This window comes from Centruroides vittatus, unplaced genomic scaffold (genome assembly GCF_030686945.1).
Source record: "Centruroides vittatus isolate TY-2023 unplaced genomic scaffold, ASM3068694v2 contig_82, whole genome shotgun sequence".
Classification (NCBI taxonomy): domain Eukaryota; kingdom Metazoa; phylum Arthropoda; class Arachnida; order Scorpiones; family Buthidae; genus Centruroides; species Centruroides vittatus.
In genome coordinates, this window is record NW_027122533.1 from 1,189,280 (window position 1) to 1,202,036 (window position 12,757).

Genomic DNA, 12,757 nt, shown 5'->3' on the forward strand with positions numbered 1-12,757 from the left:
AGCCATAATTTAATTTAAAACATAAAGAACAGGTACTTACATTTTAAACAAATTAAAAATTGAAACTCAACGTTGTCACAGTGGATAAACAATATTGATTAATAATAATAATATTGTTAATACTAAAGAAAAGAAGCTACCGCATGACAGTATCAAATATTCAAGCTAAATGGCTGTGTTTTCTACGAGTCCAGTCATAACTGCATGCATATTGTTGCTTTTGCGCGTTACGTTCACGCGTTGCATTCAGTTACAAGTGTAACACATTAAGTCAAGACATCGCGAGCTATCGACAAAAATTGGCATCGCGATCGACTTGTTCGCCACCCTGCACTATAGTAACGTGTTAGCTGAATGACCTTGGTCAAAACAGTTTTTACTAAGCCATTTTGTTAAAACCCGTTTTGTCTAGTTAAAACTAGTTTTAACTCAAATTCATTTTTGACTAGCAGTAAATTTTAGTTATAACAATGATATCCAGTAAACACTAGTTTCAGCTAGTTAAAACGCGTTTTAACTAAAAACGGGTTTTTACTGTAACATCTATAAAACGTAAAAACAGCGTCAATAGCTTTTCCTGCTAGTCTGACATTAACTTTACCATTACAAACTAATAACATGATTAAACATTAGTTGATATTCCAGACATATCAGATGATGAATTAATTTATTCTATTGTATTTTCAAAATAAAACGACAGTACAAAAAGCAGTATATATAAAGTTAATTTGTTTATAAGTCATTGCATTTTTTCAGAGAGTGGAACAAGGAACTTCAAAAGAGGAATTCAAGCATACTGAAAGCTGTATTAAAATTTCTTGGATGGAAATGTTTGATAATAATTCTACTTGTACTCATTCAGGTACTATGACAACTGATTTGAAATACAAAATGCCTGTGTTAGTATAATCGAAATAAATGATATTTATATTTATTTTCAGGAAATCGCGTTAGTTGCAGGTCAAGCATACTTCTTGGGATTAACAATACATTATTTGGACAACAGACAGGAATTCAGTCCATACAATATTTATGTTACACTTGCAGGATTTTTTGGCATAACTGCGATTTATGTGTTTACATATTCCACAAGTTACTTTATGACAGAATTATATAGAATGAAATTAAAAGTAGCTTTTTGCAGTGTTATATATAACAAGGTGAGTTTGAAACATAATGTATTATAAAGTAATAGAGAGTTTGCAGCCGACGTTTTCAATGCAAATATGTGTACGTCGATTGTTCAGCGCCACCTTCCTGTTAGCCTAAAAATTTGAGGATGGCCTTTGGAACGTCGTGAATGATTCCACTGATGTACCAAACGCCATTGTCAAATGTCTAGGCTTAGAGGAAGGCGTCACTGAACATCCGACATACACGTTTTTGCATTGAAAACATCGGCCGCAACCTCTCTATTATGATTACATTTTTTATGTAATATAGTATAGTCTGTATAATAATAATCATGCCAGAAACTATACAACACATCACCTCTGGTTGCAAGCTCTTGGCACAGACAGATTATTTACACAGACATAATCAAGTAGCGAATATAATACACCAAGAGCTTGCAAAGAAACACTAATTAGTAGACCCACGAACCATACTACAAATACATTCCACAGACAGTATTGGAAAACAACACGCACAAAATGTACTACGACAGAGCCGTAATCGCAGATAAAACAATTTACCACAACAGACCAGACATCACACTCATTGACAAACACAATAAAATCACATACATTATAGACATATCCATTCCAAACACTCACAATATACAAAACGCATGCACTGAAAAATTAGCAAGTACACAGAACTCGCCCAGGAAATAAGGCATCTGTGGAGGATGGATAGGGTGCTTATTGTACCTGTTGTTCTCTCCTCTACAGGTGTCATACCACACACACTACACAAAAGCCTGGGCACGTTACAATTGAATAGAAACACATACATCACACTAGAGAAGCCACTATATTGAATACATGTCATACTGTGAGAAAATTCCTGAATACAGAACACACACACTGATACACTTCTTTAATTTCTGTTTTGGTTACTATGCCTTGACTTTGGTCTGGCATAGTAAATAGCCATCGGTATTAACCGAGTACATCTCACTTAACCCAACATAATAATAATAATAATTGGAAAAAGGGGCACTAGGTTTCACTCAGAGGTACGACCTGGAGGTAAGAGAAGGTGGTGAAAGAAGGATGGGAGAGTGGTGAAGAGAAGTGGATGAAGATAAGGACAGGGTACAGATGAGAGCTCAGGGCACTTGCATCACATTAAATAAAATATCAAAAATACAACATACATGATGAATACCATAACAGTACATGGATAAAAACAGAGTAAAATATAAAAGTATGTACAAGTTGGCGCGACAAGTATGAACAAGATACACAGTGAGCACAATTACATAGGGGGAACCAACAGTAATTAGGATTACAGTAGTAAAGGACGGCAAAATTTGTCGAACGCGAAAACACATGGGAGGTAGTACAAACATAAGGGTTTAAATTAGGTTACAGCAGTAAGATACAGCAGGAAGTACCTGACGCTGGATGAGCATAAACACAATCGAGGGTTATGCAATGAGGCATGGGGAACATATACAGTTCGAGGCAAATACAATACAGAAGAAAATTTCGTTCATGCAGTGTCATGCTTGTCATCAGTGTTGGGCAGATCCATCAATGGGTTTAGTGCGTCTGTTGCCAACAAGAAGAAACTAAGATTATGGTAAATGTCTTTGTTTTCGATGGGAACCTAGAGAGGGCAAGGCCAGTTGTATGCAGCATGGAGAACACTTCCAAGTAGGTTGTTTCTTTTGCTATCAAATAGGCTACAGTCAAAAAGAAGATGTTTACTGTCTTGGACAGATGAGTTGTAACAAGTGCACACATCATCATCTTGTATGTGGAAGCATTTCAGGTATGCACGAAAATTGCCATGGCCAGTGAGAAGCTGGGTCATGGCAAAAGACAGTGAAAAGTGTTTCTACTCCAGACGGCAAGTGATGCTGGGAATAAAGTCAAAAGTCAGTTTACCAGTATTGCTGCTGTTCCATTCCTCTTGCCACTGTTGAGTGGCAATTTGATAGTTCCAGCGCTTGATCTTGGAGAAAGGAATTTTATTGTAGCAGGAGGAGAGTGAGGAGATGGCTGCAGATTTTGCAAGGTGGTCGGTGGCCTCATTACCAATGACACCTGAGTGTCCACGCACCCACTTGAAATGTATGTTATGTCCATGAGTATTGTGAGTGAGGTAACGATGAATACGTTAGAATATTATCTCCCCTTTTCCCTAGACCACTGTTTTACGTGTGCCCGCCACTGTGCGATCACGATAAAAATAAAAATATTTCGGTTTTCGATAAAATGCTATGTAAAAGTTTTTTTACTTTGAATGATTAACCAGTCAAAAGTAGAAATGGCGTCAAACACAGATGAAAGCACAAAGCGAAATGCGACCGATCTCTTTTTCCACTTTGCCAAATCTGCACCAATTCAATTTCCCATACCTGAAATGAAGTAAATCGGTCCGTTCTGTATACCATAAAATCAAAGTAGGGAAACATGTAGGGCCTGTAACTTGGAGTGACCTAGAAATTTCAGCATTCGTTAACTAAAAAAAAAAGGGTTAACAGCCATCCTTATGTCAGAAGTAATCTCCGCCACGATATCTCTCGCACCATCTAGAAATATTCCTGGGTGACACCACGATATCTGCACCGGGTGTCACCCATGCTAATGTCACATTATATAAGATTTGTTTAGAAGCAACTATTTAAATGGGGCCCCAATTTAAATTTTGTCTAGGGCCTGCTAGATTCTTAATCCAGCACTGTTAACTATGTCCAAATATAAATTCACCTTGAAAAAATAAATGGTGCCCGTCATCCAGCCGGTATTCTAGAATGTGCTCTTAGGTACAAAAAGGTTGAGGACCCCTGGCCTTAGTGATAGCAAGGATCTCTGCTTGAGGAACAGAACAACGTGGGCCAAGTTTGAAGGCAGAGCAGTGAGTCTTCCCTGTCTGGTGGTCGTAATGAACAAAAGCAGCACCCACCTTGTCATCGTCCTTAGATCCATCAGTGAAAATAGATATATCGTTGGTATCATTATGGTCAGATAAGTCACCGATGGTTGAAGGATAATCCTGGAGAATGTTTAAGGCAGTGCTCTTTAGCTCTATTCCGTAGGAGAAACTGTCTTCCTTGAGGTTATTGGGTAGTTCCAAGAGGATGTCACTGTTAACAATATTGTTGATAGGGCAATCATTAAGAAAGAGGTTATTGGCCTTCCAGTTTTTCAACATCATTCTGGCCTTAATGTGAATAGTGATCAGGCAAGCAATAACCAATAGAGGAGAGATCAGAGCCGTCCGATATGCTCTGCATATTCTAAGAGCAGCAACTCTCTGGGCCTTCAGAAATTTTATTTGAATATACACTGTTCACATGGCATCAGCCCAGACAGGGACTGCATATAATAGAATTGGCTCAATGGCCCCAAGGTAGATATGTTTGGCCGCTTTAAAGCCGATGCCCCGGGTATTTTTAGCAATGCTGGTGAGGACGTTTGATGCCTTTGTGGTCCTAGCAACTATCATATCAATATGGCTGGTTCACTGCAGCTGTTGCTCTAGTCTGACTCCAAGGTAGGTGAATTCTCTAACCTGAGAAATATGGATATACCCTCAATTTCTATACGTGGACTCCTCTGAAGCAGGGTGGCTTTTGAGAAAATTATGTAGGAGCATTTCGAATAGTTAATAGGTAATTTAACTTTGGCACTCCAGTTTGAGATCTTGGTGAGGAGGTTATTACAGAGAATAGGAAGATTATCACTGTTTTTGTCTGATACAAGGATAACCGTATCATCTGCATAACCTTGTAAAAGGTGGTTGTTGTTATTATTGGTGCTGTTGATACTAGTGAGCAAATTATTATGTACTGTACAATGATCCAGAGGCCAGGCCCCACAATAGAGTTTATGACAGAATTATATGGAATGAAATTAAAAGTAGCTTTTTGCACTTTTTCCCACCACGTCAACTACACCCACCACGTCACATGGGTTGCCTGCGGGCAACCCATGGTGACGTGGTGGGTGTAGTTGACGTTATTAATATAAAGACCAGCTTTCCTATCACTGATAAAGCTTTTTATGAGATCAAATAAGTTCCTTGGGCAGCGACAGATTTGGAGTTGATACAGAATAGCAGGCCACCACAGGTTTTCAAAAGCCCCGCGAAAGTCAATTGAGGCAAGGAGTGTGTTGGCATTGCCTCCGCATTGGCTTGCTTGATATAATCGGTGATTGTTGTTAGAGCAGTTGATGTAAATTTTCTGGGTATAAAGCCATGCTGGTGTGGGCTAAGGAGATCCTTCTTCCTAAGGAAGGAAAGGATTCTTGTAATAACAAGTATGTCGAGAACCTTGCCGATAATCAGAAGCAGGCAGATAGGCCTATAATTCTTCGCATATTCTGGTGTCTCGTTTGAGCGTTTCCTAATAAACTTGACCAATGCAACTTTCCAGTCTTTTGAGAAGTATCTGAATGAGAGGCAACGGTTGAACAAAGTGATGAATGTTGTTAGAATAGTTATGAATGCCTCTTCAATCATCTTGCCTGAGATTTGATCTAGGCCAGGGCCTTCCTGTTGTTGAACAGTTTTATTGCATGGTTGACATCATTATACATGAAGGGGCGATCATTGTCTTGGTTAGTGGGTTGGGCGGTCCTGTTATGTAACTCACTCTGGGCTTCTGTATCACTGCCAGGGTCGTCAAAAGGAAAGTAATAGTTAAAGAGTTCATTGAGAGTATTATCCAGGTTGGTTGTGTATGCATCACCCCTAGACTTCACAGGTGCAGGAATGTTTATTTTTTCTTTCTTTTTAAATGCAACAAAGTATGGTTCGCACCAACAATCATTGAACCTACGACAGAAACTCCAGGCTTGGTGCCTTTTCTTGTTGATAAGTGTCTTATAGTCATTGAATATCGCGATATACTCAGATTTTTGGGTGATCCTGACCTGCTCATCATTTTGGCGCTGGTAACATTTGCAAAGCCAGCGGACTTTCTTGTGGTGGTTTGTCAAATCATTGTCCCACCAAGGGGCTCTTGTCTTTGATCTCGTTTTCTCTTGCTTGCCCATTGATAACTGTGTAGTAGGAGGTTTGTAAGGTTCTTGATGCAGGTTTCATCCCTATTAATAATTGGAGTATTGAAATACCAGTTGTTTTGGATAAGTTGTTGGAAAGTTGGCCAGTAGGTATGATGGTAAAAAGTGGTGTTATGAGAATTTTATTCTTTAATTTGAATTTCAGTTTTAATATATGGTCACTGGTGCTCGGCTCAGTCATTGTTGAGCAAACAGTTATCCTAGGCGCCATGTGGACATTGGCCAGTGAGATCTCAACCCAGCTCTCACCACACTGAGAGTGGTAAGTAGCAAGAGGGCTGGTGTTGCATGAAGTAAGAAATCATGCAACACCAGCCCAATATAAAGACTGTCCCAAGCCACATATAAAGACTGTCCCAACTTTGAAAAGTTACCAACATGTATTAATTGTCGGCACAATCGCTTCGAGGACCTTAGGCATAATGCTAGAGATTCAGCATGTAAAGTTTTTCAACGTGTTAAAACAAGTCTGATAAGCCAGACTGATTATGGGACAGGATTATAGACACAGTATAAATGTATTGCAAGTTAATTTACACAGGAGCATTGCCGCCAGCTTTCTTTTAGCCACTGAAATCCATAAATATGATTTAATCTTGGTTCAAGAACCATACTGTATTCGTGATCAGCCTGCCTCTATTCCTGCCTATTGTTCTATAATTAAAGGTTCTACTAATACTCTCTGGGCTGTGATTATTGCTCCACATAGTAATATTCCTATACTTCATCTGACATCTTTCTGCACTGAATATATGGTGTGCATCGAGATATTCATTGGTGATACTAGATACATTATAATTAATATTTATTGTTCCAAGCTTCAGAATATTAATATTATTCTTTCAGATCTCCAAAACATAGTGGAATCTTACCCATCTTGCAATTTTATTATTGCTGGAGACATTAATTCTCATTCACTCAGCTTGGGGTGGAGATATGCTTGACGATAGGGGCAAGGCTTTTGAGGAGTTCCTGGCTCTGAATAACATGCTTCTCATTAATGATCCAGGCTCTCCTCCTACTTTTAATAATGAACGGCATTTTTCTTGGGTCGATGTTACCACATGCTCCAGTTCTTGCTTTACATTTATTACCGACTGGCAAGTATTAGAAAAGCGCAACTTTTCTGATCATGCATATATTGTTTTCAAGATCTGTAATAGAGCTTTTGTCCACCTCTTGCTTGCAGGGCACAGTTTAATCCCTCACGTGCAAAATGGTCTGAAATTTTTGATTATCTTTCATCTGAGATTATTTTTTCAGATTGTAATGTAAGAGAGGAGGCTAGACTTGCTATAGATCAAGTTATTGGGCATATCAACTTAGCATGTAACACTTTTATCCCCAAGACCATTTCTAAGCGTAGACTAGTTCTTTGGTGGAATGAAGAGTTATCTGCACTACGGAGAACTAATACTCTTTTACGCCATAAATACAAACGCTGTCGCAATTTTTCTGTCAGACAAAGGTGTCGTTCTGAATACTTGCAACATCAACGTATTTACAAAGATCGAATTATAAACATCAAATTGCAATCTTGGAAAGACTACTGTTCTTGTGCCTCAGAGAACCCTTGGGACTATCTAACAAAAATGTGTACTGGTAAACTAAAAAAAAGTACTATTCTTACAACAATTTGCGCTAAAAATTATAACACTACAAACTTAGAAGATACTGTAGAGACCTTACTTGACAAGTTTTGTGTGGATGACACTGAAGATGAAGATTCTATATGGCATAAACGTTTGCAAGATGCTGGGTCACTTCCATTCTCTTCCTCTAAGATTGATTCCTTTTTTACGGTTGGTTGGTTCTATTTTTTGGCACAAGAGCCATACAGGCTATGCTGCGCCATGACAAATGGTAAAATTAAACAAAGCTAAATATATATATCACAAGGCGTCAATACAACACAAAAACACAAAAAAACAGAACAACACAAATATAAATATATAATAAATAAATAAATAAATAAATTAGTTCACTTAAATATCTCTATTAATTTTTATAACTTTCAAAAAGTTCAGTATCTTATCAAGATTTGGCCTCTGGCCCAAAATCTCTCTCAAAGTTGCATTTCCAAAATGCTGTCTGCGACTCTGGTCAAAAGCAACACAGTTGCAAAGTATATGTTTAACACTTAAAGTACAAATGCAATACTGGCATACTGGCTGGTCATCACCCTTCAAAAGGTATTGATGAGTAAGCCGAGTATGTCCAATTCTCAGGCGAGTAAGAATGACTTCAGATCTCCTATCATACTGTTTCTTGTGTGTCCAATTTTCTATTATAGGTTTGATCTCGTAAAGTTTATTGTGGACTTGTTCGTTCCACACATTTTGCCATCTCTCTGCTAGTCGTTTTTTAACAACCAGCTTCAAGTCACCTCCTTCAATGAACATTGTATGCTGAGAAGGACTTGCTGACTTTGCAGCTGCATCAGCTGCTTCATTCCCTTTTATACCTACATGGCCTGGGACCCAACGAAATTTTACAAAAATATTACTTGCAATAAGATGGCAAAACAGTTTGTGAATTTTAATCACTATAGAGTGAGAACTAGGTTCATGTGAGATCAAAGCCTGAAGTGCACTAACTGAGTCAGTGTAAATAACACAGCGACGATGACCTTTCCTAATTACATATTTTAAGGCTAGATAAATAGCCTGCACCTCTGCAGTAAAGATGGAAGAATTCGATGCGATTTGTTCTGCCACGATCTCATCCTGGCAGACAAAGGCTGAGCCAACGTAATCAACCGATTTCGATCCATCAGTATAAATAGGAATTAAATTCCTGTCGTAGTGTTGAATTTCTGCAAAGTGCTGCCTATAGATGTAGTCCGGGGTGGAATCCTTAGGAAACTGCTTTAAGCTAAAGTCAACATTAATCACAGGAGTTGACCAAGGTGATATATTATCGACCTCGACCTGTGAAATGTTGCTTGTGTCCAGGTCAATCGTGCTGCTTACATTCTCCATTCTAATGTCAAATGTAGGGACACAACTTGGGCGAGCTGTAAATAATCTTTTCAGCTGAGTATCTGATACTCTACAATAAACTGAAGGTTTAGCCAGAAATTTCTGTTTAATGTAATAGAACAAAGACAACTGCTCTCTCCTGAGAGATAGTGGAGGCTCATAAGCATCCACGTACAAACTTTGAACAGGAGAAGTTCGAAATGCACCAGTGCACAAACGCAATGCTTGATGGTGGATTGGATCCAGCATCCGAAGAGTAGATTCTCGCGCAGAGCCATAAACAACACATCCATAATCCAGCTTAGAGCGAACGAGGGCTCTATATATCCTGAGCATCGAACATTTGTCTGCTCCCCAGGATGAGCAGCATAATACCTTTAAAAGGTTCAGAGATTTTAAACATCTACTCTTCAAATTGCGCAAGTGTGGCAAGAACGTCAATTTATGGTCGAACACAACACCCAAAAATTTTGCTTCGTTGACCATTGGGATTTTAACCCCATTTAGGTGAATTTCAGGTTCCAGGTGCAAACCACGCCTTCGGCAAAAGTGGATGCACGAGGTCTTCTCTGCATTAAAAGTAAAACCATTGATCTTGGACCAACTGTCTATGCGATTTAGGGAGGTTTGCAGTTGTCTTTCAATAAAACTCATGTTAGTAGACTGACAGGAGATCTGAAAGTCATCCACATACAAAGAGTGTTTCACACTGGAAGGAAGACACTTAGCTATGCTATTAATTTTGATTAGGAACAGAGTCACACTCAGAATAGAACCTTGAGGAACACCCTCTTCTTGTGTGAAAGGCCTAGACAAAGTGTTGCCCATCCTAACTTGGAATCTTCGATTCTGCAAGAAGTTTTTTATAAAAATTGGCAGATTACCCCGCAGTCCAAATTCATGCAGATCGCGGAGTATTCCATATCGCCAGCAGCGATCATAAGCCTTCTCTATATCGAAAAACACAGACACTAAGTGCTGTCGTCTAACAAACGCTTCGCGTATAGATGTTTCAAGGTTTACTAGATTGTCTGTGGTACTTCTGTTCCTACGAAATCCACTCTGAGATTCCTTTTTTACACATAATGAGATAGACTCAGTCTTCAGAGAGTTAAAAACAGGCAAAGCACCTGGTACTAATGGTTTAACTGTCGATATAGCAAAAATGTTATGGAAAATTATTCCGACACAACTGTTTCAACTTTATAATATGTGCTTGAGCCACGGTGTCTTTCCAGAGCTATGGAAAAGGGCACAAATTGTCCCTATACCTAAATTGTCCTCTTCTCAAGATCTGAGGCCTATATCTCTCTTGCCTATCATGGGAAAAGTTTTGGAAAAGTTAATGACTAATCGCCTCCCATGGCATCTGGAATCCTCAAGCAAACTCAACAACTTTCAATACGTTTTCAGACATCAGAAATCTAGAACTAACGCTATTGAAACCGTGGTACAAAAAATCCAGAGCCTATTAGAAAATAACACCTATGTTCTTGGACTGAGCTTGGATATAAGTAAGGCTTTCAACTCAGCATGGTGGCCTTTGGTCCTTCATCAGCTTAGGACCTTTGATTGCCCAAGTAACATTTACCAACTCTTTAATGATTATCTTGATAATAGAATTGTAACCTTTACTGTTGGTCACCTTTCTTTTCACCGTAATGTCTTGAGAGGATGCCCCCAAGGCTCAGTTTGCGGGCCTTTACTATGGATTGTACTTTTTGATCGATTTCTTTGTCAGGACTTCGGACAAGATGCTCTGATTCGCTATGCGGATGACGCTTTTGTTCTCTTTGGAGGAAAGTCCCGTGCTGACTTAGAAACTAAAGGAAATCTTGCATTGCAAAGAATACACGATTGGGGGATAATGAATAAACTTTGTTTCAATGCCGAAAAAAGCAAGGCTATTGTCTTTAGCAAACCAAGAAAAAGGAATCTTTATGCACGTGTTCCGACTCTACGGATGGATGGCAGACATATAAAGGTGGTGAAAGAACTTAAATACCTGGGGATAATTCTAGACCATAAGTTGTCTTGGAGTAATCATATTGATTATATCACCAGACATACTGGATACATCATGCATGCTTTTGCCAAGGGTGCTAGGACGACCTGGGGCCTTAGCTACACGGCTATGGAAACAATTTATGACAGCATTTTTCTACCTGTTCTAACTTATGGATGCGGTACCTGGGATCTGCTGTTGAAAAAGTACACCCAAAAAGAAAGTTGATTTCTGCACAATGTAGAGCTTTGCTGTTGATTACCAAGGCATTTAGAACATCTTCCAACGCAAGCTTGCAAGTACTTGCTCGCAAACCGCCAGTCGACAAATACATAAACTATTTACATAAAATCCGGTCGATTAAATGTGGTAATTTTTCTGCTTCAGTGTCAGACCTCTTCGATGGGGAGTCTTGGGAAGCAAACATTCCATATAAATATGCCATAAGTCCTTATACTAACTTTAGATTTAATGAGGTTTCTTCTACTGACTGTGTCATCACTATTTATACCGATGGTTCGAAGTGTGACAGTCATGTTGGGGCAAGTTTTGTAATGTACCGCAATGAGACTGAAATCTTTTGCAACTTATTTAGACTCGGTTCACTCTGTAATATTTTTCAAGCGGATCTTTATGCAATTTTGCAAGCAATTAAGTGGTGTGAAAGGGTAGCCAATAATACTAAAATTGCGATTATTACTGATTCACTCTCATCTCTCTCTGCGATTAGGAGGAAGTCTGCTCATCCTTTAGTATTCAATATACAACAACTATTAGTGGATACAGATAACGAATATTACTTTCAATGGACTCATTCTCACTGTAACAACTGGGGCAATGATCGGGCAGATGAACTTGCCAAGATGGCTGCCGAGGATCAGAATATAATTATCAGTTATAACAAGGTTTTCACAAAAGTGCTGAAAGCCGTTCTATGGAATCAAATGATCGACGATTGGCAGAGATTGGAATTTAAATACATCAATAACTAGACAATTCTTTCCTGACATCAAAAAATTTTTGCACAACACCTGGATCGCTGTTACTCACCACTCTGTATAATTTTATACTGGACGTGGTCGTTTCAATTCTTATCTTACTCGTTTCACATCACACTCTAATAACCTCTGTCCCGTTTGTAATGTTATTGATGGTAGTTTACATTATATTTTTGAGTGTCCTATGACTGAATGTGAAAGACACTATTTACGTGCTCTTCTAATCTACCAAAATCGTTCTTGGCCGTGTGAAATACAAGACCTAACTATGGATAAGAACACTCATGATTTACTTTACCAACTATTTGAAAAATATTTTATAGTCACACTTATCTCCTGAGTCTTACTCATTAGAAAGTTTTAAGAAGTATAGAAGAAATGTACTCGTTTTCCTGGACAGTACATCTGCAATTGACTGTAGTATTAGATTATATTTTGTTACCTTATATATACTAAGGATATGTAGTGTAAATAACTGTTAACACTTTTGTATATAGCATATCTCTTATGAAAAGTATTGTATTGGTTAATGTTAATCTATATGTTATGTTTGTAGCTATTCTGATATTTTAC

At 38.5% G+C, this 12,757-nt stretch overlaps 1 protein-coding gene across 1 annotated transcript in view; it reads left to right on the plus strand.

The window, feature by feature from the left end:
* The window catches only part of LOC136982334 (ATP-binding cassette sub-family C member 4-like), a 147,686-nt gene that overhangs the window by 34,248 nt on the left and 100,681 nt on the right, over positions 1–12,757 (plus strand). The window contains exons 3-4 of the mRNA XM_067278809.1: positions 757–862; positions 942–1,160. Coding sequence (XP_067134910.1) covers positions 757–862; positions 942–1,160 — 325 coding nt within the window. The remainder of the gene's footprint in view (positions 1–756; positions 863–941; positions 1,161–12,757) is intronic.